This window comes from Hetaerina americana, unplaced genomic scaffold, assembly GCF_022747635.1.
Source record: "Hetaerina americana unplaced genomic scaffold, ioHetAmer1.1.p SCAF_21, whole genome shotgun sequence".
Classification (NCBI taxonomy): domain Eukaryota; kingdom Metazoa; phylum Arthropoda; class Insecta; order Odonata; family Calopterygidae; genus Hetaerina; species Hetaerina americana.
Window position 1 is genome coordinate 6,055,872 of NW_027286775.1, and position 27,117 is coordinate 6,082,988.

At 40.6% G+C, this 27,117-nt stretch overlaps 1 protein-coding gene across 1 annotated transcript in view; it reads left to right on the plus strand.

The window, feature by feature from the left end:
• Positions 1 to 27,117, plus strand: part of LOC139688607 (allatostatin-A receptor-like) — an 80,674-nt gene that overhangs the window by 37,076 nt on the left and 16,481 nt on the right. Inside the window, exon 2 of the mRNA XM_071586153.1 lies at positions 2,731 to 3,317. Within this exon, the coding sequence (XP_071442254.1) occupies positions 2,731 to 3,317 (587 nt within the window). The remainder of the gene's footprint in view (positions 1 to 2,730; positions 3,318 to 27,117) is intronic.

Consider the following 27,117-nt stretch of genomic DNA (forward strand, 5'->3'; position numbering starts at 1 on the left):
CACCAACCCTTTGGCACCGTCCCGCGACAAATTTCCGAATATTTCCCCAACTTGCAAGCGGCCCCGATGTAAAACATTTCTATTTATCAAATCTACTTCCCTCTCCCCACATCCCCACATTGCCCGCTCACCTCGTTCCCACGCCAATTGCCTCTCAAAAAATATTATTTATCTTTTATCATGCGAACACTGGACTTCCTTTTACATAGGCGAATGCGTTACCCCCTTATCCATCCGAATGAATAATCACCGGTACTCCTGCAATTCTGCCTCACTCTCTTCTCTTCCTATCCCTTCACACGCCAATTCCCACAACCTTTCAGTAGACCGGTGTTTTGCTCTCAGCATCCTAGAATCCCTACCTGATTCAGCCACCAACATAGAGGTGAGAACTCGTGAATCCGCCTACATATTAGCTTTCCGTTCTTTCAAAATTCCCACCCTTAACCGCCATCTTTAATTTCCCTCCCAGCATTCCCTCCACACCTCCCCTCCCCCGCCCAGACTCCTAACCGCTCTCCAGAAAATTTTCAGTCTTATTTGAAGAAGTTCTTGGAGAAGGCCGAAAGCTTAAACAATTTACAATGTGAGTGTCTTTTTAAGTGTTACTATTTTATTTTTGTTCTATTGTGCCGTCCAAATATTAAACACACACACACACACACACATACATATATATATATATATTTACAAATTGTGAGTGTCCTTTCTTTGTGTCTCTATATTATAAAAATCTACATCTGTGTTTTTATATATTTGTGTGTCGCCGATGAGCGTTCCATTTCGAAGATATTTTATATATATATATATATATATATATATATATATATATATATATATATATATATATATATATATATATATATATATATATATATATGCTTTCGTAGACGTAACACGGAAGTGCTGAATAGTACAATACACAGTAACACACAATATAGAAACAAAATAAAAAGAAGAACACTCACACGTATTTTCTTGATATTTCGACGGAAACAATCCGTCTTCATCTGAAGATATAGAAGTAATGACTCATATATATATATATATATATATATATATATATATATATATATATATATATATATATATCGATTATACAGAAACACTCCAGTGCCAGTGCCTACCCATTTCCTACTTAGTGTCTCGCCCTTGTAGCGTTCTGTTGCGAATGGTGCGCGGGAAAACAGACGCGTGAATCTAACCATTCCGCCGGGCTATATCTCTTATTTGGTGAGCATTACCTGCCCTGCCAATGAAGTGGAGGAACTGAATAGTTTCTTCTGCTTATGGAATGCAAAACCACATGATTGGTATCTTTGAAATATGTTCAATCTATCTCTGGGTATTTGCCCATCTAAAGGTTCCAATCCCGGACCTTGCAGTTCATGTGTTCCACTGGATGTTCTTCCGTAAGAATTTTTTAAGGATCTGGCGAACCTTATCTGTACTTTGTTTATTTCTATGACAAATATTTTCTGAGATGGATCCCATATGCTCGTCCAATGCATTTGTGTTTGTCTTGCCGGGAATATGTCAGCTTTCAGTTTCTCCCAAAGCAAATATTTCATTAGTAGTGTGAATATTTCTGTTTGTTCGTGACTCCTTTGGAGGAAACAGAGAGCTTTCATTTGTATCATTTTTAATAGCAAAATTAGATCCAATTCTGCACTTAGCTCCAAAGACTTGAATCATATTCAAGAAGAGGTATGAGACACTGACGCGAAATAGCACCTCTCCTAGATCTTTTTCATCCGAGCATTTCCTGCCAGTATTCGTTTTATGAATCGCTGTCCCCCAGACATTTCTTCCTCACCCAATCCACAACTTTGAAACAAAGGACGAAATACGCCTAATAGAACGTTTCTTCTTGAGTGAACAGCACTCGGATATCTAACCTTGTTGAGAAATTGAACACCCGCACTTCAGTGGGTGACACCACCGTCGTCTGCACTTAGCCCTGAAGATGAAGGCGGTATAAGCTTCTGAAAGGTACCTCTCAACGCGATTGGTAGACCTACAAGTTCCTCACCCAAGCAATGGCAATGACTCGATTCTAACCCCTGAGTTAAATTATATATATTGGAATGTTGAATGGTTTAAAAATATTTGTTATGATTTTTCCTAAAATAAAATAAACCAAATATACTATTGAAATAAAATCAACATGGAAATAATGACATGCTTGTATGTAACACGCATACATTCGGACTAGAAGCCATATTTAGCTAATATTATGATTTCCCTGAAAGCGTAATTTATATGCATTTTATATTTGCTTTTATTTAATTACCGTTTTAATTAAATTAGTGTACTGGTCAATTTTTACAATTCATTAACCGACCGCAGTATCTAAACAGTGCAATTATCAAAGGAAAATTTAGGTTAAGCGATCTCATTTACAAAATTTGTTTTGCGCCCTGGTATATTTATAAGCGGAAATTTCATGAATTTTTTTATCACGCACGTATTTATATAAAATTCGATATTTTTACAGTACAGGTCGCCTGAGACGGTGCCATGGATTTGGTTTTTGTGTAGTTATGATATTTATTATTTTATTTACGTTTTTTAACTCATCTTTGAGCTTATGCATGGTAAACAAGTGTGAATGGATTGACTCATGGGCTATAGACCTGACCCATACATTCGCTGTAGTCCAAGCGGTCGCAGTGAGTATCGGTGAATCAAGCCGCGCTAATTCCTTTCTCCCCGATATCTTCCGAGCAGCGATGGAGGAGGACAGGCACCTGCTGGTGCACTTGGTCTCCATCATCGTGCCCGTCATCTTCGGCATCATTGTCCTGGTGGGCCTCTTCGGCAACGCCCTCGTGGTGGTGGTTGTCGCCGCCAACCAGACCATGCGCAGCACCACCAACCTGCTCATCATCAACTTAGCCGTGGCCGACCTGCTCTTCATAGTCTTCTGCGTACCCTTCACCGCCACAGACTACGCCCTGCCCTACTGGCCCTTCGGCGACGCGTGGTGCAAGATCGTGCAGTACCTGATCGTGGTGACCGCCCTCGCATCCGTCTACACGCTGGTGCTCATGTCCCTCGACCGGTTCTTGGCCGTGGTGCACCCCGTTGCCTCCATGTCGGTGCGCACGCAGAAAAACGCTGCGGCCGCCATCGGGGTCACATGGGTGGTCATCCTGGCCGCCTCCTTCCCCGTCATCATCTTCCATGGGGAGGTGACGCACACCTACGGCGGTGACCCCTCGCTGCAGGACGACGACAACGTCCAGGACACCTCGTGCATCTTCCTGCAGCGGGACGAGGACAGACCCGACGGCTACAACCGGCTCGCCTTCCAGGTGAGGATTGCATACTGTGCTTCTTACTAGTTTCTCCACGAATTTCAGGTTTCTTAGCACTTTCTTCTACCTAATTCTCCCTTTCAAAATTTCCATCACCTTAAGTTGTCTATCTTTCTATTCAGCTCGTCAGTATTCCATAATGTTATAGTCATATCACCATAGACTCTTTCTATTATTACATTTTCAGCTCTCGATATCTCCTTACTACTTATTCCTATTTTTCTCCTACCATACCAAGTCTATGTCTACATAATTTTTCCCCTGTCTCCTGTTTCTTCTTTCTTCATCATCTGCTCTCAGGATACTGCGAATTGATTATGCTGTTCTTATATCAGTGCATTATGATGAAATAGTTTAATTGTTACATTACCTCCCGGAATCGCCAATAATATTTAACGCATTCTTTACAACTGTTATGAAGTTTTAACCAGGTGTTCGTTAAGATTAAATCATTACTCCTGCTTGACTCACCGCGGTCATTTCTTGTTCCCCTACCGCTATATCATCTGTCCTTTTGCCGTGCTCCACTTCCCAGCCCCCTAAAATGATCAAGAATATTTCCATTCCGGGACATAGTCAGTTATGTCCTCTTATGTTCGCACCCCTTGTCTATTTCTTCCCTAATATGATTACTTGCTGGTGTTCACATCCGAATAATGAACATGATAACAAGTTTGCTGGTACAGCTTTTATTACGCTTCTTCCTATTTCTGTTCACTAATAAAGCACCCCTGCATATTATTTTATAACTATTTCTCCATCAATTCCCGCCATCCTTCCATCTCATCTCGAAATCCTATAATATCAATATTTAATCCCTCCAACTTCTGCTTTATATTTACTAATTTCGCTGTCCTTGACAATGTCCTAATATTCCAGGTCCCTTATTTAGCTGACTCGGTCTTCTTCAGTAACACCTTCGCTGCTTTGCTCTAACCTTAGCTATGAAAGGATTTCGTGTGATGGCGACTTCGTAATCCTTAAAGTCTGTCATGGCCCAGTGAGCCGCGTCCTATAGTTGCCACGACTCATTCGAATAATCCTGTCCATCAATGGTTCATAAGATAATAAGTAAGATAGTCTCCTGTTGCTCTCCTCAATGGTGTTTTTATCCTGACAACTTTACGCAAATGGCCACCACACTGGAGGAAGACACCTTTGCAGACTCAGCTTCACTGAGGAACAGCCGCTATCCGGAATAGTTTCAGCTTTTTAGTTATATTTAGTACCCTGCGAGCCACCACTAGGGTGTGTGGCAGGGGTTGATTACCCCACAGACTGCCCTGGCGAAAAATACCTTTCCCTCATAGCGAGGTCGGTTACCTATCATTTGGCTCTACGTCAGGAATATTTCACTCTATTTAAAGAAAATAGCGTTGATCCCATCACCGCAGTTGTGGGAGTCATCAGAATGCCCAGCACGCTTGCATTTTAAGATTTTTTAACTTCCTTCCAAATTCAATATATATAACGATTGTACGGAAAAACTCACACACGCGGCACAATAATGGGTAAACACAAATATAACACAAATAGAATACAATAGGGACATTTAAAAGGACACTCACACGGATAATTGTTCGAGCTTTCGGCCCTCTCAGAGGCCTTCTTCAAGAGAGACTGAAAATATGCTGTTGCTTTGGAGAGGGGAAAGAAGTATGGGCGGGGAGGGGAGGTGTGGAGGGAATACTGGGAGGGAAATTAAATATGGCGGTTAAGGGTGGGAATTTTGAAAGCACGGAAAGCTAGTATGTAGGCGGATTCACGAGTTCTCACCTCTATGTTGGTGGCTGAATCAGGTAGGGATTCTAGGATGCTGAGAGCAAAACACTGGTCAAATGAAGGTTGTGGGAATTGGCGTGCGAAGGGGTAGGAAGAGAAGAGAGTGAGGCAGAATTGCAGGAGTACCGGTGATTATTCATTTGGATGGATAAAGGGGTAATGCATTCACCAATGTAAAAGGAAGTGCAATGTTTGCATGATAAAAGATAAATAATATTTTTTGAGAGGCAGTTAGCGTGGAAACGAGGTGAGGGGGCAATGAGGGGATGTAGGGAGAGGGGAGTAGGCATAATAAGAGGACAGGTTTTACATCGGGGGCGGTTGCAAGTTGGGGATATATTGGGAAATGTGTCACGGGGGGGGCGCCAAAGGGTTGGTGGATCTCAGAAGGTTTTTGAGAATGGCGGGTCGTCTGTATGCGATGGATGGGCATTGGGGTAGTAAGGAGGAGGTGGCGTCATTGTCATGTAAAATTGGAAACAGTTCTTTAAGGAGGGTTTTCAGTCTGTGTGATCCAGGGAAATAGGTGGTGCAAAGGTCCTGCGTCAGATCTGGGCTTGTTTTTATGCGGTGTGTTTGGTCGGGTGGAGCGGTGGATTTTATTTTGTAGTAACTTTTCTGGGTAACCGCGTTTGAGGAGTGCAAGGTGTAGATTGTCAAGGTATTTGTTGAGAGTGGCTGTGGTGTTGCAAATTCGGTGTCCGCGGATAGAGAGACAGTTAGGAATCTAGCGTTTCGTGTGTTGAGGATGACAGCTAGTGTGGTGTAGGTATTGCTGATGGTTAGTGGCTTTAATGTGTACTGATGTAGTGAATTTGTTGTTTTGAAGTGAGATCTCTGTGTCAAGAAACCTCATTGCCCGCTAACCTCGTTTCCACGCTAACTGCCTCTCAAAAAATATTATTTATCTTTTATCATGCAAACATTGCACTTCCTTTTACATTGGTGAATGCATTACCCCTTTATCCATCCAAATGAATAATCACCGGTACTCCTGCAATTCTGCCTCACTCTCTTCTCTTCCTACCCCTTCGCACGCCAATTCCCACAACCTTCATTTGACCAGTGTTTTGCTCTCAGCATCCTAGAATCCCTACCTGATTCAGCCACCAACATAGAGGTGAGAACTCGTGAATCCGCCTACATACTAGCTTTCCGTGCTTTCAAAATTCCCACCCTTAACCGCCATATTTAATTTCCCTCCCAGTATTCCCTCCACACCTCCCCTCCCCACCCATACTTCTTTCCCCTCTCCAAAGCAACAGCATATTTTCAGTCTCTCTTGAAGAAGGCCTCTGAGAGGGCCCAAAGCTCGAACGATTGAACAATTATCCGTGTGAGTGTCCTTTTAAATGACCCTATTCTATTCTATTTGTGTTATATTGTGTCAGCCCATTATATATATATATATATATATATATATATATATATATAGTACAATACACAGTAACACATAATATAGAAACACAAAAAAAGAGAACACACACGTATTTTCTTGATATTTCGACGGTAACTATCCGTCTTCCTCTGAAGATATAGAAGTAATGGTAATATATATATATATATATATATAATTTATCCATGGTGCCGTCGAAACGTCAAAACTACATATGTGGGTGTCCTTTCTTTGTGTTTCTATGTTCTAAAAATCTACATCTGTATTTTTATATACTTGTGAGTCACCGAGGAGCGTTCCATTTTGAAGATGTCATATGTATATATATATATATATATATATATATATATATATATATATATATATGATATCTTCAAAATGGAACGCTCCTCGGTGACTCACAAGTATATAAAAATACAGATGTAGATATAATATATATATATATATATATATATATATATATATATATATATATATATATATATATATATATACATGGCTGCTCAATAATTTGTCAAAACTAAAATCTAATACGTTGGCTTAAGGTTTGTCACCATATTGTTAAAATGACATTAATGCTCTTGCCTCCCCGATGTTAATCACGAACTACCAGGAATATAAGAATGGGAAGCATTCAACGGTTTATTTTATCTTATTTTACATAATTCAAAGGAATCTTCATGAAATAAATACACTTTTGGCACTGACCGTAATGTTCATAATTATTAAAATTTCTGAATCGAACAAGATAGAGAGGAAAGAGAAAGTGTTCCTGTTACGTGAACAACCATCATGAAGCCGCAGAAAGCGCAGCCGTGTTACTGGATTGCCTACTTTCGCAGCAAGTAAGGACTCAAAGATTACATGTAGGAATACAATTTTTATAAATAAAAATGAATCAAGTTTAACGTTTACACGGAAGAAATAATTTTTGCTTAGCACGAGAATTAAACTGCAAGACGAGGCAACAACGAGAAGTTAACAGAGACTGACTGCTCACCTATTTAAGAAATCATTTTTTCTTTCCTCAGTTCGAGATCAAAACAATATTCATCACCAAGTACAATTATTTGACTCCCCAGAAAATAAATAACTATGTACAACAATTAGTTGCGAATTAGGCGCGGAAATGCTCCAATGCCTCACGCCCCCATGATGAATTGACACGCCTCTAATGTACATGTCGTTCTAGACCGGTTTACGATTTTGAATGGAGAATATCCTTTTAAGTGAAAACGATTAAAAAAATATTTTGAAGCATTGCTTACTCATTAGTTTTTGTTCTCAGCCAGAAGCATTCGACATACATGAGCCTCAGCTCTCCATCATTCATCGTCGATGACTGGCAATAACTATATATCAAAGAAACTGCGGGAGATGCCGCAACAGTAACTTTTAACGGAGTCATCCGCTAATGTGCATTTCAATGCAACAATTTCAGAGTGTAAAAATCATTCGCCTTGACCGGTATTCGAACCCAGATCCCTCAATATCCGGTCGAGTGGTTTAGCCCTCGAGGACGCCTCGATAGCTTAACTGGTTAAGCCCTCGACCGGATATTGAAGGATCTGGATTCCAATCCCAGTCAAGGCGAATGATTTTTACATTCTGAAATTTGTACATTACTATATATCATTTCCATTGGATTAAAATTAGCAAATTTCCGCGTAATAGACAGGTATACATGACGCAGCTCTGAATATAAGATACATATTCAGTCATAACGATGTGCTTGAAATGGATTGCTTCGTTCGCCGCGCTCGATTTGGACGATTGCGTCCGGATTAATCGCACTCTTAGAGAAGCACGTGAGCAAGTCCTCTCTGATTGCCTTCTGTATTTGGCTTGCATCGAAAATGAAAAATATATCGGACCAGGACCGCAAAGACTTCACCAAATGACATCATGAGTCGGATTCTCAACTCTCATTGACGAGAGACAAAAGTTAATTCCGACGAGCGCGTAGGTTAAAAGTTTATATCCTGATGATGGCAGGCATCACTCTCGAGATAAACAATCGGATATAGCGAGTCCAGAAGCAGAGTATCCACTCCGATAAGCTGTTTCCGAGGGAACGTGGCCACTAAACTCACTGAAAGCCGGCCGCCGGTCCATTTCGGGTTCTATCAACTCAATTTTAGTCTCCTTTATTCCTCCGTTGACCTATTTTCCAGTTTACTCTGAGTGGTAGATATTGGCGAAGGCATATCGCTGAGCGGGATCCATTGCTTATTTTTACTCTTCGCGTTAATGGATAAACTAACGAGGTTGGGATCGGAGGCTGGGATGGAATGGACGGATAATTATTAGATCATTGAATAAAGTTGTGGATTGAACGATATCTGCCATGCGATCTCTTCGAGCTGAGCCGACATTGAAAACTAAGAAAACGAACAGACATTGAGAAAAAATAAGTCTACTTTTTGATGGGATCAGTTAGGGGAGGATTTATTGCAAACTAAAAGCACTTTTTCAATAACTTTAGACGACTTCATACACATTGGACCGAGAAAAGTGTTTTGGATTGCATGACTAAGAATGGAAGGCGCGGGATTTTACATTGGGAATGTGTTTCGAGCGAAGTATTAGGACGACAAGTTCATCAGGCGAAATAAATTCACGATATCGTAGTGATGCAAGTGTAAAAAATTTAGTCAACATAATTCGTAGAAATAGAGGGCTTTCTCTTTCCGCTCATCCTTGGGCTGAATTTCCGTTTGCATGACCCGAGGAACTCCATGAATAGTCTCTAGACGACGCACTGAAGTAGTACTAGTACAAAGTGTACAAATTTGGTCGCATTAAGTAATTTAATCAAAAGTATTCGGTGAAGGAATACGGCAACTCCTTAAGAAGAAAATTCTTGGCTTCATCGTCTCTCCATCTTTGGTGAAAATAGTAACCTTTTTAGTGAAAAAGTACTGAAAGAAAGTAATTATGTTGGACCACCAAGTCAACAGTGATTCCATCACACGTAAGAAGAGTGATGAAGTCCATTATATAGTAAAATGTTTAACTAATCAAATTGAGATTCAATTCAGAAACGTAGAAATTTAATATCTCACGTCCGGCATTGACCATGAGAATTAGTATTTTAAGGTGCAAAATGACCAGAGCAAGCACATATATATTCCGGTGTTCAAGTCCCGGTCAAGGAAATATTTTGTCTCTTGTGATCTGTTCGATTCCGCCTTCCCCACCTCTCCTGTGTCCGTCCTTTCCAGTGTGTTCCTATCCCTTTTCTTTATATCTATTTTCATGTGAGTGAATATTTATACGAGGTTTGTGCAAAAAGTATCGCGACTTTTGTGTATTATTAAAAATTATTCATTGATTCATAAATATCTATTTTGTCCCCTTCAAAGTAATCCCCATAAGATATTATACATATGGGCAAACGTTTTTTCCAATCCTCGAAGCACTTCAAAAAATATTTTTTTGTGATCTTGTTCAGCTGAAACATACTGATCGATGAAGTCTTTATTTCGTCAATCGTAGCATAGCGTCGTCCTTTCATGGGCCTCTCCAGTTTCGGGAAAAGGTCATTGGGGGCCAGGTCTGCGGGATACGGTAGCTGCGGCATCATTAGTGTGTAGTTTTTGGCCAAAAATTCACGCACGAGCAACGATGTGTGAGCAGGGGCAAAAGCCAATTTTTGTTCTTCCACAAATCCGGGCGTTTGTGGCGGATTGCTTCGTGCAAATTGCGCATAACTTGCAAGTAATAATCCATATTTACCGTGCTACCCTGTGGAAAGAACTTATGACCCACAACGCCCCAGAATTTGAAGAAAACTATGAGCAAAACTTTCACATTCGACCGAACTTGTCGCGCTTTTTTCGGTCTTTGCTCGTGCTGCAGCTTCCATTGGGATGATTGAGATGTAGTTTCCACATCATAACCATAAACCTATAATTCGTCACCCATTTGTGAGGAGCAAATTTGGGCCGTCGCTGAGTCCAGAGTCCAACACTTCATAAAAAATGTTAATGTGTTGCTGTTTTTGGTCGAAATTGAGCAATTTTGGTAGGCATTTCGCAACGACCCGTCTCATGCCCAAATCATTCGTAAAAATTGAATGGCCGAGCCAATCCATATGTTTAGGTCCTCAGATTTAACTTCTCTAACGGTAATTTGACAATTGGCCAATACTATTTTCTTCATTTCATCAATGTTTTCGTCTATTGTTAACGCGCTCGGGCGTCCGGCACGCTCTTCGTCGTTCACATCTTCTCGGCCCTCTGAGGACATTTTGTGCCACCGATAAACGTAGCTTCGGTCCAAGGTATGTTCTCCATATACCACAGTCTACATTCGGAATGCGTCCGCACACTTCATTTCGTTTTTCACATAAAATTTGAAAGAGTGAATTTGAAAATTTGATCCAAATTTTGGAACAGACAAAAATCGAAGACAAGGCAAAACACGTCCCAGAAAAACAGCTGTCAAAAACTAACGGAACATTCAAAATGGCCGCATTTTTCGGCAAAAGTAGGAGACATAAGTACCAACAAAACGCCGAAAATCTAATATACGCAACCCGCAGCAAAAAAAATTCGCGGTACGTTTTGAACAGATATTAATAATAATAATAATAATAATAGTAATAATAATAATAATAATAATAATAATAATAATAATAATAATAATAATAATTATTATTATTATTATTATTATTATTATTATTTTATTATTATTATTATTAGTATTATTATAAGTATTATTATTATTAGTATTATTATTTTCATTAGTATTATTATATAATACACCGGTTAAGGTAGATTTTTGGATTGAAACAGCTCCTAAATAAATATTTTGTGACACCTAGCAATACACAACATCCTACTCTACATCAGGTCCCTTCATCTCTGAGTACCTTCTTCCTCCTTTCATCCCGTCCAACACCCCTACTCTATTCTTGATCTTTCATCGTTTGCCAAACATTCTACCCTCTATTACAGTCTTCAACATCCCGCTGCCGGTCAAAACCCCCTTCATCCATTGTTCCTGCTTCCATAGGATTACTCCCAACAAACCCCTCTCTTCGCCCACCATACCAAGTACTTCTTCATTTGTTTTCTTCTCTATCCATTTAACCTTCTCCATTCTTCTCCAGACCCACATTTCAAAAGCCTCCAGTCTACGTCTAGCCTCCTGCTTCAATGACCACGTTTCCGCGCCGCACATAGCTACGCTCCATATCAAACTTTTGACGAGTCTTTCCTTAATATCCCTACTCAACGTCCCCGTCATCAACTCCCTCCTCCTTGTGAAAGCCTCTTTGCCTAGCGCAATTCTTCTCCTTACGTCCCTAATACTTTGACCGTGTTGGTCCAAAACACTATCGAGATACGTAAACTGTTCTACCTGCTCTAGTTTTTGCCCTCCTATTTTAATGTTAAGCTTGGCCTTTTTCTTTCTAGAAAATCGCATAACCTTCGTTTTATTAATATTGATTCGCATCCCATGCCTGTCGCACTGAATTTCCAATTCACTCAGCAATGCTTGCAGCCCCTTGGCTGACTGACAAACTAAAGCTTGGTCATCAGCAAACCTAACTGATTTTACGAATTGCCCGCCCACTTTCATTCCTACCTCCAGTTCTTCCCATGACTCTTTAATCATTTCCTCTACATACATGTTGAAGTGCAATGGTGATAATTGGCAAGCCTACATTACACCTATTCCTAACACTACCCATCTGAACTCCCCGTTCCCGGCTCGCACCTGAGCAGTCTGAGACATGTACAGGTTCCGGATTAGCCTCCTTTCCCTCCAATCTATTCCTATTTTCCTTAATATACTCATTAGTTTTTCCCAATTCACTCTATCAAACGCTTTTTCGAAATCTACGACACTGGCAAATACCTCCTGGTTGTATTCTATATTCCTCTCGATTAACAATCTCATTACTGCAATGGCATCACGCGTACCTCTGCCCTTCCTAAACCCAAACTGATCATCCCCTAAGTAATCATTTCCCCTACTCTCTATCCTTTTGTTAATGATTATATGAGCCCATTATATATATATATATATATATATAATTAATTATATATATATATATATATATATATATATATATATAACGCTAGTAGGTCGCGGTATTCCAGGGGGTCACTACCAACCCGACTACCATCAATCAACCCGACGGTCGGTTTGGTAGGTGAATACAGAGTTCATCCAGTACTTAGCCCGACGGCGTGTGAAATTCACATATCAGGGTAGGGGGGTCTGTTCCTTGCCCTGTGCTGGTTATGGTTTCCCAGGAAGATCTAATACCTGAAAAATCATATAGCTTGTATATAGATAGGTATGTACACTACATTGCTAAGGTACACTACATTGCTAGATGTGCAAGTAGAGGAGGGAATTAGTGGGAGAGAGTTAAAAAGCGGGTGGGAGAGGGATGGGATTTTGGTTTTGAAAATATGGCATGTTTTGCATCTGGGTTTATTGCATGGCGTTGGAGTGGTTTTAGGCCGGGTTGGGGATTTAAGGAGTGGATTGGTTGATTTGAGGAGATCGGATAGGTTGGCGGGGCGTTTTAAGGTAACTGAGGGGCATTTGGGAAAAAGGTTGGCGGTGGCATTATGATTTTTTAGGATAGGGTAGAGGTCTTTTAGGATTGATCGTAGAGGTCTCTTCTTTAGGATTGATCGTAGAGATCTTTGTCTTTGGTGTTTCCCAGGAGCTGTTTTAGTTTGTTGCTGTTGGTGTTATTGGAGATTTCCGTGTCAACATTCTTGAAAATTTTGTCGATACCCCTGGATAACTGAGGGTAGAAGAGTAATTTAATGTATTTCTTTGTTGCATCTTTTTTGTGTGTGGCGTAAGTCGAGATTAATTTTTTCAATTTGTGTTTGCTTAATTTGTTGTCGATAAGATGACGCTTATGAGAGCATTTTAATTTTCCAAGGCAGAGACAATCTCCGAAACAGGACCTATTTCATATTCCTCGCTTTTCTCCCTGTTAAATTGAAAGTAGCCCTTAGTTCATTGTGAACCTTCAATTTCTTCAACGTTTGTGCTCTCCGTTTCCTATACTGTCCATTCTCCGTTTTTGAGGTATTCCCTTCATTCTCTGTAACTTTTTTCCCACATTCTCAAAGGTCATGTTTCTGTAGGATACCTTTCACTTCTCCCTCCCCCACCAAAGTTCGATTAACGGTTGTGCTAAGATTCCCCTTCACTTCTCCCCCCCTTTTTGCAACAGTCATTTTCTTGATCGCTCAATTCCCCCTCCCCTTCACTACATAACATATCTTTTCAAACTCCTCAACTATCAGCTTTGTCTATCGGCTCCCGTCTCTTTCACCCCCTCCCCCCACATTACACTACACTATATACATTACACTATATATATATATATATATATATACTATATATACTATATATATACTATATATAGTATACTATAGTATATACTATATATACTTCGGATTTCCCTTACCCTTTCTCACTTCGACTTGTGCTGTCGTGACGATTCACCTTCAGTAGGGTGAAGAGGGCTACTTTGTGGCCGAGATACGCGTATTCGTATTCAGCTTCCTTATCCCTTTCCTTTTTAACTTTGTCCCATCCTTTTACTTGTGGCGCTAGCCAACTAATCTAATTTGTACGTTGTTTAGAAAGGTAAACTGTTGGACGGCTATTGGAGTTTATCATTTATTTAATCCCCTAAGTAATCATTTGCCCTACTCTATCCTTTTGTTGATGATCTTGAGAACAACTTCAGCTGCGTGTGATATCAAACTTATTGTCCTGTAGTCCTCACGTGATGTAGCCTTTACCTTTTTCGGAATAGGACTAAAAATGATCTCACAAAGCCTTCCCGCCAGATTCCTTCATAGATACTACGAATCAGTCGATATAGACTATCCCTCCCACATTTTCCTAAACATTTCAGCAGTTCCGCTGGAATGTTTTCCACCCCCACGGCCTTATTAGATTTTATCGCCCTTTATCCCCTTTTATCTATCTATCTATCTATAAATATATGTATATTAGAAATAAATAAATATATATATATATATATATATATATTTATGTTGTGTATATATATGTATATATATACACAACATAAAGAATATGGAACGAGTACATTTTAAAATTAAATGAAACTGTCAAATTCATCGCACGTAATTGTTTGATTTTGGAATGGATTTAAATTTACAATAAATACATTTCAGATTTCATACATTTGACTCAAGTGGAAAAGATAGAACTATCATCTTTGTACAAGGCTATAACAATCGCCCAGTTTATTAGGTACGAATTTTATGCCGCAATTTAAGTAATTTGTCCTTTCCAGTTTAAACAATGTCAGTTACAAATCACGGCGAGGGAAACAAAACTGTAATAAATAGGGTTTCGAAGAGTGGGGCAAAATTATCCCTTGCAATGCCGCCAACAGTTATTTTTGTCGTGAATTACTCATTTTTTTAAATTAAGAATTTTGATAAAGTTTCATAACGAAATTCAGCTTCGATGACAATTTCCGTGTAAATGTCGCCCGGGAATTGATTGCTGCCTGTCCTCGGGCGTTCGCATTGGACCACGCTCTCATATGAAAATGATTTAATAGGGATTGATGTGCTGCGAGGATCAGGGTCTATACGATTTTCAAAATTACATGGAAATGAAATGTGGTGCAGCACCCAATGGTATTACAGTTTACATCGGTCGGATGTTTGGACCGCAGCCTGATTGTTTCATACTCATCCAAGTGTTAATGGTTTCTCAGATTGATGCGACGCAAAGAGGGAGGAATATGCATCAGTTGGTAATAAAAATATCCATTAGGATATCTGAGGTCAATCGTGATGATTTTTTCGAGGCACATTCGCAAATAATGCCGAATCATTGCTACTATTTGGAAGCCGCTTGTGATGTAATTATTCAAAATTAGAATCTCCAATTTAAGTTTTATTAATTTTTCTAACTAAAAATATTAAAACACGATATTTATATAAATGAAAATGCCAGCATATCCCTCAGAAAGGAAGTAGCTATGTATTATAATCGGTAATTCTGAAGTCGACAACTTCAGAAAATCAAAGAACATGAAATGAATTCAAGCGCATTATTAATAAATAAAAATGTGGTACTCATTCAGCCGCCGTAAAAAAAGAATAAATAAAATATCATATAATAAGGGAAAAAATAAAGTCGGGAACAAAATAAGGAAACTCGATGATGCTTGGCAGCAAGTGGAACGGGCTGGACTACGCGGCAGTTGGAATTGAAGCAAACAAAATTTGAATTTACCCGATTAATATGAATTCGCCAAATGATGTAGTAAACTTTCCAAACGATTTAATAAAGGTTAACCTAAAATATTTGTAATGATATCTGCCAATGACATTGCCTCTAATCATAAAATGGATGGCGCATTTTGGAACGGGACGAGTTCTTACTGAGGGAGCTTTTGTTTTCGAAAACGGCGATATTATGATTATCGTATTACAGGTATCGTTTTGAACGCCGACTTTTATTTTATTGACATTTGTCAAAGGTTAACCCTGAAAAGGGCAAATTTGTCCTGATTGAATTGTGAAAATAATTATTGGGTCATTCGAATCTCATAATCAAAAAACCATTTTAACCTCAAATTGATAAACATATCAAAAATTGCCAAACTTACCTGTATTTGAGTAAATGCGTGATTTTCCCCACCACAATTCGAGACATTAGAAAATGTAAGAACTTCGGCATTTGCCACCCGAATATGGATAATAGAGGGTGTCTATAGCGATATAAGTTGGCGAGAGTTGTACATCTTTTCACAAAAGTGAATATTCAACAATAATCTGTTAGACATCGGTTTGAAGAGTGAGTTGTTGATTCCTTGTCTCGGACTGCACGAATGAAGACATTGAACGGAGAGTCGAAACGGGCCGCACTTTTCCTGGAAGGTGCAGTCCTTGGCACATTGAAGAGCGAGTTTGTAAGTTGTGAGAAACGGAATAGATGAAAAGAAAACAAAAATGATGAGATTCTCAAGAGATAGAAAGACAAACATTTGATATGAATTATAATCGGGTGATTTCACGGCGTAGCAGCATAAAGAAGTTTTATCGGGTCTTCCACGGGGTCAGGGGTTCCATGTTGGCCTGACTTAGATTTTTTTAAGATTTAAAAAAGTTTATTTCCGTTATGAAAGGATACTGCGAAAGTAGGAATAAACTATGAAGTGAATAACAATAACATAACAGAAACCCCGTTTTAGGCTAGGCTCCTCTTTTGGTGTGGGAAAACAGCAAAAGTACAGTTCATAAAGTTGTAGGTGGCGGGAAAGCCAAGACTGCATTTTGGCCGTCTTATATAAATGCGGCCAAGGGTTGGGTGACTCGTAATTGGTCCGCGGTGGAGCGGAAGATGTTGGAGCCTCCCGCGAACCTTCCGCAGCACCGGTTTCCACGCGTTGCTGAGGGAATTGTCGAAATCTCTATTGCAATTCGGACTCGCCATCCACACTGGCACCCTGAGCGTCCATAATGTTCAGGGAAGAAATTAGTTGGAGTTAAGAACTGATTTATTTTCAAATGGGATTGAGGTTGATTAGTGTAGCCTTAAGTGGGGCTTAGAACTGTGGCCGTCCTTGGTTCTTGGCTCCATGAAGTGATGAAATGACGAAAGAAGACACTTTGATTTTCCACATAGAATTTTTTATTACGACCTAGGTTTTGTTTCAGCGTAGCATCTTCAGATGCTCAACCCTTCTTCCTTCATGCAGGATTTCCGCCGTATTACGCCGCAAACTGTGTTGTTCTAACAATTATTGACATTACTAAACAACTGCTGATAACTATCGGTATGAGAACTTGATAAAGGTTAAAAACGCATAATTAAAAAAAATTTCTTTTTTCATTTTATGTAACCATGCTATTTTTGGCTTCTATTGACAATAGTGCCCATTGGTCTCTTGGAAGTCCGATAAAACAATGAAATGGAGCTTAGTCTCATGGGTTTGTCCGGTAAACGAGAGACTGATGAAGTCACTTAGGATAATAAAAACCCAACGCCAGAGGAATGCAGTGTTTGATCCAGGAGTGTCCATTACGCCTTCAATTATCTTCGGTTGCACAAAGTCGTTGTAAATCACCAGGCACCAAAGAATCGAATCAATTTAATGTAGACCAAACTTTTTAACTTCATGTTTTGCTAGCTACAGTCTTCTCAACCCCCAAATAAGGTTGCTGTTCACCCCTTTTTTGAACATTGTGCAGCCCTTAAATCATCGAACCCTGAATCCGTCCCTGGAAGGGTCTTAAACCCGAGGCCATAAGTAAAAAGGTAGCCTGAATAACCTATCTGATGAAAGAGGTATGCTGCAATGATCCAGTTTTAGCAACCTATAAAAAAAGAACGATTAAAATTCAGTTGGTGAGAGATGAAAATTTTCGAGGTCGGTGAATCGAACGTGCGGCCAGGCATTTCGAGTGCCCGAGTTTAATTCGAAAGCGAATGAGGGCCCACGCACGCTCCAACGCCACGAGGACACCCAGGCCGTCGACAGCAGGCAAATGGCACGCATGCCATTTGCCTGCTGTCGACGGCCATCAGTCACGCAATCATGAGGACGTACGAACCATAAGCGAATGCAGGGATTCGCCACTGAGGCGAGGACGGCCACAATATGACCACCGACACGCATCCTTAAAGAGGGCGAGAGCCGGTTGCACGGCCATCTCCCCCCCCCCCCCCCAACCCACCCACCCACCTCGATGTCGCACGAACCAAGGTGGACTCCCCCGGCGTAGGTATAGTTGCAATATGTAAGGATTTTTCGTTTTTTACAGTAAATATGTATGTTTATAGAACGGTACAAAATCTGTCCCAAAAGTAGTAGGAATGAGTCGTTTAAAACAATGTATTTCCAGAATTGATACGTTCGCTCGAAAGTCTTCCAACTAGCACCCTTCTGCGTCCACACACACCGCTATTCCAGTGGGTTTAGCTACGCGGCGCACACCTTCTGGAAGGCGGCGCCGGGAATTCTGCTTAGATCCCTCGTCACGGCCTGTTGCAAAGCTTCCAACGAGCCGTAGTGAGGTCCCTTTAGGTGGAGGAAGTGGAAGATTTCTGATGGGGCATTGTCTAAAAAATTTGAATTATCACTCCTTACATGGTCGAGAAGCTCTTGACAGAGATCCGCGTGCGAGTTTCCTTTTGTTCGTCCGAGAGCACACGCGGCACCAACTCCGCACACGCACCTCTCTCATGCCCATGCTTTCGACCACAAGTCACAGATGCACATCACTTTTAGAGATGCCAAGTTAGTCATAAACCATACGAACACTTAAAATGCGATCCCTGTCCGACAAAGCCTTCAATCTTGCAATATTTTTGTCACTTTTAGACGTCGAAGGGTATCCTGAACATTCAGCCTCTTCAGCATCTCATCTATCCTCCAACACCCGATCTACCCATGGTGCTATCACCATAAGATGCCTCGAGAATGTCATGTGTTTCCTTCCCGTTTTGCCCAGTTTCACAAGAAACTTGATAGCGTAGTACTGTTTCAGTAACCTGATCATGATGGAGCGTAACGAGGTCACGTTACAGAGGTTTCGCAAACGAACGATCCGCACTCTGCAAAGGCTGGGAGCCAACTGCCCCCGGCCTCCAGCCTTTTCTGAAACTCTCTTCTCTTGAATACAGCCAGAGAAACCGCCACCCGCCCATTCGTCTATGCGGGGAAAACCAAGTCATACTAGTTTTGGGATGGACCTTGTAAATACGTCTAAAAGGGTGCATTGCATTTCACAGGGAATTTTCAGCCGTTTTTTAGCATAAAATTTCTAATATTTTACAGTGTCATCTAAAAGCATTACCATGACAATGAATATTAGAGCGTTTTCTTCCCCTCTCCTTGGTGTTTTGTTAATCATATTAGTCAACCATTGATAAAATAAGTACATTTTAAAATATACTATGCCACTCAGAGAACCAAGGGTGGCTGTTGATGTAGAGGTTGCAGCAAAGTGACTTCCTTTTTTCTATAGTAAAACCCCTTTAAAAAGTAAGTTATGTTGCCGCACCCTGCACACACACATACATATGGATATATATATGTATATATATACAACCTGTATATATATATATATATATATACAACCTGTATATATATATATATATATATATATATATATATATATACATACACAGGGTTCGTCCGGAAAATAAGTGTACTGATTTTTTCCCGCCGCTCCAGGCGCGCCCAGCACCGCTCTGACGGGCTGCGATCGGAGGGGGGTATGTTGGCAAGCGACGCTGAAAAAAGCAGTCGGCTCTGAGCTGTGGTGTAGTGAGGAGCTCTGTTAACGCGAACCTCCACGCTCGACCCACGTCACGGAACGCGATGCCGAAGTTTTTGGAGCAGCGTTATTCCATCAAATTTGCGGTAAAGCTTGGGAAATCGTCTACCGAAACTGTCGGTATGATTAACCAGGCTTACGGGGAGTCAGCCATGTCCAGAAACATGATCTTTCGGTGGCACAAGATGTTCGTGGAGGGCAGAGAAGAGGTCGACGACGAACCACGGCCTGGACGCCCATCAACGACACTCACCGACGAAAATGTGCGAAAAGTTCGCGATGTACTGAACTCTGATCGTCGTCTTAGTGTTCGGATGATAGCAGAGCAGTGTAATGTGCCAAAAACAATAGTGCACGAGATTATTAGGCACCAATTACAGATGCGAAAAATTTGTGCAAAGTTGGTGCCGAAAGTGCTCAGTGATGATCAAAGACTCAATTGTTTGGAAATCGCGACACAACTTGCGGATCACTGCAAAAATGATCCACATTTTTTAGAGAACGTTGTTTCGGGTGACGAGACGTGGATCTTTGAGTACGACCCGGAGTCGAAGAGACAAAGTGCGGAGTGGCACACCCCATCATCACCCCGTCAAAAGAAAGCTCGCATGAGCAAATCTCGGATCAAGGCGATACTCATTGTCTTTTTTGACAAAAGGGGAGTCGTCCACTACGAATTTGTACCTGAACGACAAACTGTAAATGCTGCATTTTACGTCCAAGTGCTCGACAGGCTTCGAAAACGAGTCGCCCGCGTCCGGCCAGCGATCAAAAACATCAGGCGGCTGCATCACGACAATGCGCCGTCTCACACCGCGCTTGTCGTGTCGGACTTCTTGGCCAAGCACGGCGTGGCAACGCTGCCGCACCCGCCCTATAGCCCGGACTTGGCACCACCGGACTTCTTTCTGTTCCCGAAGATAAAGAGGAGTTTGAAAGGAACGCGATACGGGACTTTGGACGCCGTCAAAGAGGCCGTGACGACGTGTCTTCGAGAGGTTCCCGATGATGCCTTCGCGGGAGCGTTTCAGGAATGGGAACGCCGCTGGAACAAGTGTATCGACTCACAAGGGTCCTATTTTGAGGAATATTAGCTTAAGATATGTAAAAGTGTAATAAATTTTTTTTCCTGAGATCAGTACACTTATTTTCCGGACGAACCCTGTATGTATATACAGGTATACCTGTATATATATGTATCGATTGTACGGAAAAACTCACTCGAGCGGCACAATAATGGGCTGGCACAATATAACACAAATAGAATACAATAGGGACATTTAAAAGAACACACACACGGTAAATTGTTCGAGGTTTCGGACCTCTCAGAGGCCTTCTTCAAGAGAGACTGAAAATATGCTGTTGCTGTGGAGAGGGGAAAGAGGCATGGTGTTGGTGGTTAATAGAAGAATAAAGTGAGGTAACTACGATGGTGGCCATAAGTAGGTTGGGTGTGGAGGGAATAGAGACAGAATTTAGACGGTTGAGGAAGTGGTATGTGTCTTACGTGAAGGAGGGCATGGAGAGTACAAGTGGTTGTAGGTGGTTGTAGGTGGTGGTCAAGGAATGCGGAGATTCTTTCGGTGGGAGAATTGTAACTGGATACTATAGGACGACAGGGGACGCTGGGTTTGTGTATTTTTGGGAGGAGATAAAACTGGGGTGTTCTTGGGTTTGGCGGTGAAAGTAGGGAAATGTCTTGGGAGGTGAGGCCTTCTTCTGGATTCTACTTCTACCTACACCACAAAAGCTGTCATCCTCAACACAAGAAACGCTCGATTCCTAACTCTCTCTCTATTCGCGGACATCGAATTTGCAACACCACAGCCACTCTCAACATATACCTTGACAATCTACATCTTGCATTCCTCAAACGCGGTTACCCAGAAAAGCTACTACAAAATAATATCCACCGCTCCACCTGACCACACACACCACATAAAAACAAGCCCACATCTGACGCAGGACTCAACCTTTGCACCACCTATTTACCCGAATCACACAGACTGAAAACCTTCCTTAAAGAACTGTTTCCAATTTTACATGACAATGACGCGACCTCATCCTTACTACCCCAATGCCCATCTATCGCATACAGACGGCCCGCCAATCTCAAAAAACTTCTGAGATCCACCAACCCTTTGGCGCGCCCCCGTGACAAATTTCCTAATATTTCCCCTACTTTCAACCGCCCCCGATGTAAAACCTGTCTACGTTTTAGGTCTACTCCCCTCTCCCTACATCCCCTCATTGCCCCATCACCTCGTTCCCACGCTAATTGCCTCTCAAAAATATTGTTTATCTTTTATCATGCAAAAATTGCACTTCCTTTTACATAGGCGAATGCATTACCCCCTTTTTCATTCGAATACAGACAGGCGTACCTGTAATCACCGGTGCTCCTGCAATTCTGCCTCACTCTCTTCTCTTCCTATCCCTTCACACACCAATTCCCACAGCCTTTCATTCGACCAGTGTTTTGCTCTTAGCATCCTAGAATCCCTACCCGATTCAGCCACCAAATTAGTGGTGAGAACTCGTGAATCCGCCTACATACTAGCTTTCCGTTCTTTCAAAATTCCCACCCTTAACCACCATCTTTAATTTCCCTCCCAGCATTCCCTCCACACCTCCCCTCTCCGCCCATACCCCTTTCCCCTCTCCAGCATATTTTCAGTCTTTCTTGAAGAAGGCCTCTGAGAGGGCCGAAAGCTCGAACAATTTACCGTGTGAATGTTCTTTTAAATGTTGCTACTCTTTTCTGTTTATGTTATATTGTGTCAGCGCATTATATATTTATATTTATTTATATATAAAAATATCTTCGAAATGGAACGCTCTTCGATATATGATGCGAGTTTTTGTGTTTGAATGTGTATGTGTGTGTGTATAAATATAACTATATAAATACATATATATTTGTGTGTGTATATATATAATTATTTCATAATACGATACATTTTGATGGTTTATTTCACGCTAATCTTATGCAGCCTAGAAAAATTCCCTACCACGCTTTAATACGATACGGAGACCATTATCTCGTGATTTACTCTGCTGTTCAGAAGTATGAAGTACATTTGGACCCATTATCAGTGAGCGTAATTTAAAGCATGGGCGCTCATACATCCATCGCAATATTAATGCCATGGGGAATAGTTTCTCAACGCACTGACTGTGTCGCTAATGCATCGAGGTCATATTATTAAGTCGCATCGTCGGCCGTGCTGGGTGGATTTATTGCGGCCAAGAATGGACATCATAAAATTGACGTGCCATTTAAGCGGGAGGGCACTTGAAGGACTCGACCCTCCACTGGCCCTCTCGCTCTCTTTGGAGGATAAGTGCCGTTGACTTGAGAGAGTTTGGGCGCGGTTTTAGCGCCGCCGCGGTGGAGCCTGATGGGGCGACGACTCCGCTGCCGGCAAGGGCGTTATCCTCGAAACCGCAGCGCTTAACCGCGACCACAGAAGTTCCTCATCACGTCTCAGCAGTCTGGAAAACCTAGCGCAGTATTTTAGGGTTGAAGATTTGGCTTTTACACGTTGGAGTTTACATTTTTCATATATCTTTGTTGAACGAGAATTATTGACTCGATACCATAACTTGATCTGCACCAAATAATAAATGACATGTGAGGGGAAAATAGCACAGGTACGCACCATAAATATTTATTTGATTTTGTTCTCAGGATTGTTACATTTCGCATTATTAAACACCAGCAACTTAGTAAAAATTATAAAATAGTTGAATGTTTAAAAATAAATCTATATAAGATTTATTTTTAAGATATCCGGCGAGGGGTAATCAACGCATTCACCACGGCAAACCTTTCCCTCAGCCACCCACAGATGCCAATAAGTCATCCTCTGCATTTAAACGTAGACTGCAGCGGCAGGTGTCCGAGGGAAACACTCAATTACCGAAGTCAAGGTATTTCTGTATGAAGAAACGTGAGGAGATACATTTTAAACCATTATCGTGATGAAGCACCCCAAGTCGTTTCGATAGTTTCCCTTTAAAATTGATTAGCGTTCAGGAACTTGCGATTCGAAGAAATTTCCACGTATATTAACAACCAGCGGTGAACCAACTCTCGTTTCCAAGGTCTAGCAAAATGTGTGCAATTGGTCTTCCTCTACTCGGTCCATCAAACTCAAAATTGCTTGATAACTTTCGTGAAACAAGGTTACTTGCCCATTTTAACCATTTCCCTCCATCAAAGCCCCACGGGATCATCCTCCCTTCAAATCTCATTGCATTTCCTTTGACTAATCTGCCCTAACCAATTTCCTAACTCAAAATATTAAGTTTTTCCTGGAAATAGCAATTGGCAAATGTAGGTCGCCCGGATTTCTTCACCCTTTGACAGTCATCTCACGCTCGACGCGATTGAATGAACTCTTCTTCGCATAGCGTTTCCCTTCCCGCCTCGCACTCATATCCAGACTTCCATCAAAACTAATGTGTTCATTTGAAACGTCTCCCCGACTTTGATCTCTTCCATGCACCCCACATCTTCCGCACTCCGATCTAACTTTATTCTCGCCTACTTCTCCTCGTCCAAAAAACTCTCGAGTCTTTGACTCGAATTTCACTTTGATTCCTCGAGCCTTTTGTTTTCAAACTAAAACTTATTTTAATTTTATGATTTCATATTATTAAATTTCTTTTAGGTGTTATTCATCCGATTTGAATAGTCGTTGTGTTTTTTGAACTAGAGAAATGAATGTAACGCGCGTTGCGTTGATGGCAGGAGTGAAGTTTGGAAAATTAAAGGGGCCGCTATAATGATAAAAAAACTTCTCACGATGACGTTTTTAGTTTTTATTTTGGACCTCATTTTTCCCCTGGGATGCTTAAAATCATTTCAACAGCATCTGGATGTGATATATCCGGCGAAGACGCTGAGAATACTTAAAATATCATTTTTTTATTAGCCCGAACTTTCTTATTCCATTTTGTTGGAATAAATCCTGCTCCTAGAAAGAGAAATGAAATATCACGTTCAAAACTGGAAAATTTTATTTCGGTCGTCAACGGTATGCAACACTCATAACCGTCATTTGGCGAATAGTTGGAGTGGAAGATAACTGTAGGACGATAAAGGTCTCCAAACGAGCGGGTGCTCCTATCGAGCTGGGGGAGGCGGTTTGAATGCATTTGGATCGTTCCCTTTCATGAAAGATGCTCATCAATTAGCGTTGGTGTGCAGTAAAATGATAATTGACAAAAATAATTGATGATTGCCTACACTTTCTCCACGTAATCTAGGCTTCATCTTGCCTCAAATTATTTTTTGTGAAAAGTGTGATCACTCCAGGAAACTGGACGGTCACACGTAGTTTAGGCAATGCATATAGTTCACCGTTTTTTACGCAAATATACTTAATGCCATGATGGTAAGAAAAGTACTCAGCAATTTGCTATAAGCGAAGAGAAAGAATTCAAGAAATTGACAAATGTTGTAAGTATATAGTTTGTAGCTTTCTTTTTAAAATTGTTATTTATTTTACAATTAAGTCACGTAGACAATTTATAAATTTTCGCAATGATTATTCTCAATCCGATTTCAACGGGGAAAATTTACGAAGTAAGAAATAACCACCTTGTGCTTCCTTGCCCTTTGAATTAGATTCACTAACGGGAGTAACAGGAACATGTAATGTCACTCCATAAATAGTGAGAGGCATTAACCATAAAATTAGCATCGAATTAGATCAACTTGAACAATCTTTTAAATTAACCTCAAGACCACGATTTAGTGACATATCAAGTGTCGGTGAAATTATAAGGGCTTACATTTTTAATACGGAGTATACACATTTTTTGCGTAAAGTTAGCCGTTAAAGATGCAATAGTTTTAAACCTCAAGGTATATAAATAAATGAGGAAACTTATTTATTGGTGCTTTAAACCAATGCGGTCACGATATTTCAAGGTTTGATAGGTAAATACATATATACTGTTTTCATAAATATAACAGTAAATATATATATATAATATATATAAATATATATAAATATTAATTATATAAATATATATATATATATATATATATATATATATATATATATATATATAAAAGTAAATAAATAAATATATTTTATATACATATATATATATATTTTATACTGTTATACTTATGAAAACCTTTTTACCTCAGCAAAAAAACTTTGTTTCGTGTTTCAATCAATTATATCACAAATTAATAGCGAAAACTCAGAAGAGAAGGCTCCTTTGACTTGGGAATGAGGGGTTATGGGCATGACAAGACTCTTTTGGCAGAGATAATGGAATTGCTTAGCAAAGATTCTCGTTGATTTACTGCGACCGTCGCGGAACAGTACAATTCAGAACATTCTCTGAAGTGTAGACCCTGCTTATGTCCTGCGCTGGCATTAAGCACGCAAACATGGAGCCTCGGTGCCACATCTCTCCCTCCGCTGGTTTATCGGCTAGGGGTGTGGTAGCGCTAACTGTTGCCGCAAACAGTAATCAATATTCCTATGACAAGAGGAAGAAGAATAGCCACCAGCTTCCACGGGCGACATGAGATATCTGGTTTTAAGAGTTGGAAACCCCCTCTTCAATTAGCGGGGAGACTTGTCCAGGGGAAGAGCGGGAGAATCATTGATAGGCAACTCGATCCAGCCCTGATATCAATTCCTCCCAGCATCATCCAGAGCTACATGGCACCCAACATTTTTGTTGATAAGAGGGGATCTGTGCCAGCAGGCCTATAAGATAAAACTCTGAGATAATTTCATGTTACTCGTGACTTACTCGCTGAAAAGAGCATCCCTATGATTATAGGTTCGAAGGACCGTAGCATAACCTAGTGGGCCTACAAGAGGAAAATGGAAAGCTCTTACTGTTCAGGGAGCAAGCAAGGAAGTTTTCATACCACCAAGTCATTTTACTATTTTTTTAATTCACAACGGAATTCCACTGAGTTACAAAAATGTGCATAGAGGGTTGTTTAATGATGCAGTCACACTCGATATCAGCATTTCATGAAATTCAATTAGGTAGTTGACTTTTAGCTTGATACTTTTCGGCCAAAATTCTTCCTTTAAAAAAATATTGTGTGCAAGAATGGAGTATTTTGAGTAAACCCAAGGGTTCCTTACTTCCCTTTTTCTTGAAGGAAAAGTTATTTGAATTTTTATTAACTAATTTTTTGGTCGGGTAATACTTGATGAAACAAGTAGTTGACATGTATCTGAATCAACAAAACATTTGAGCATCAGCCCCTGATGCGAGCCGAATGGTGGGAAAATTTAAAAACCTCGCA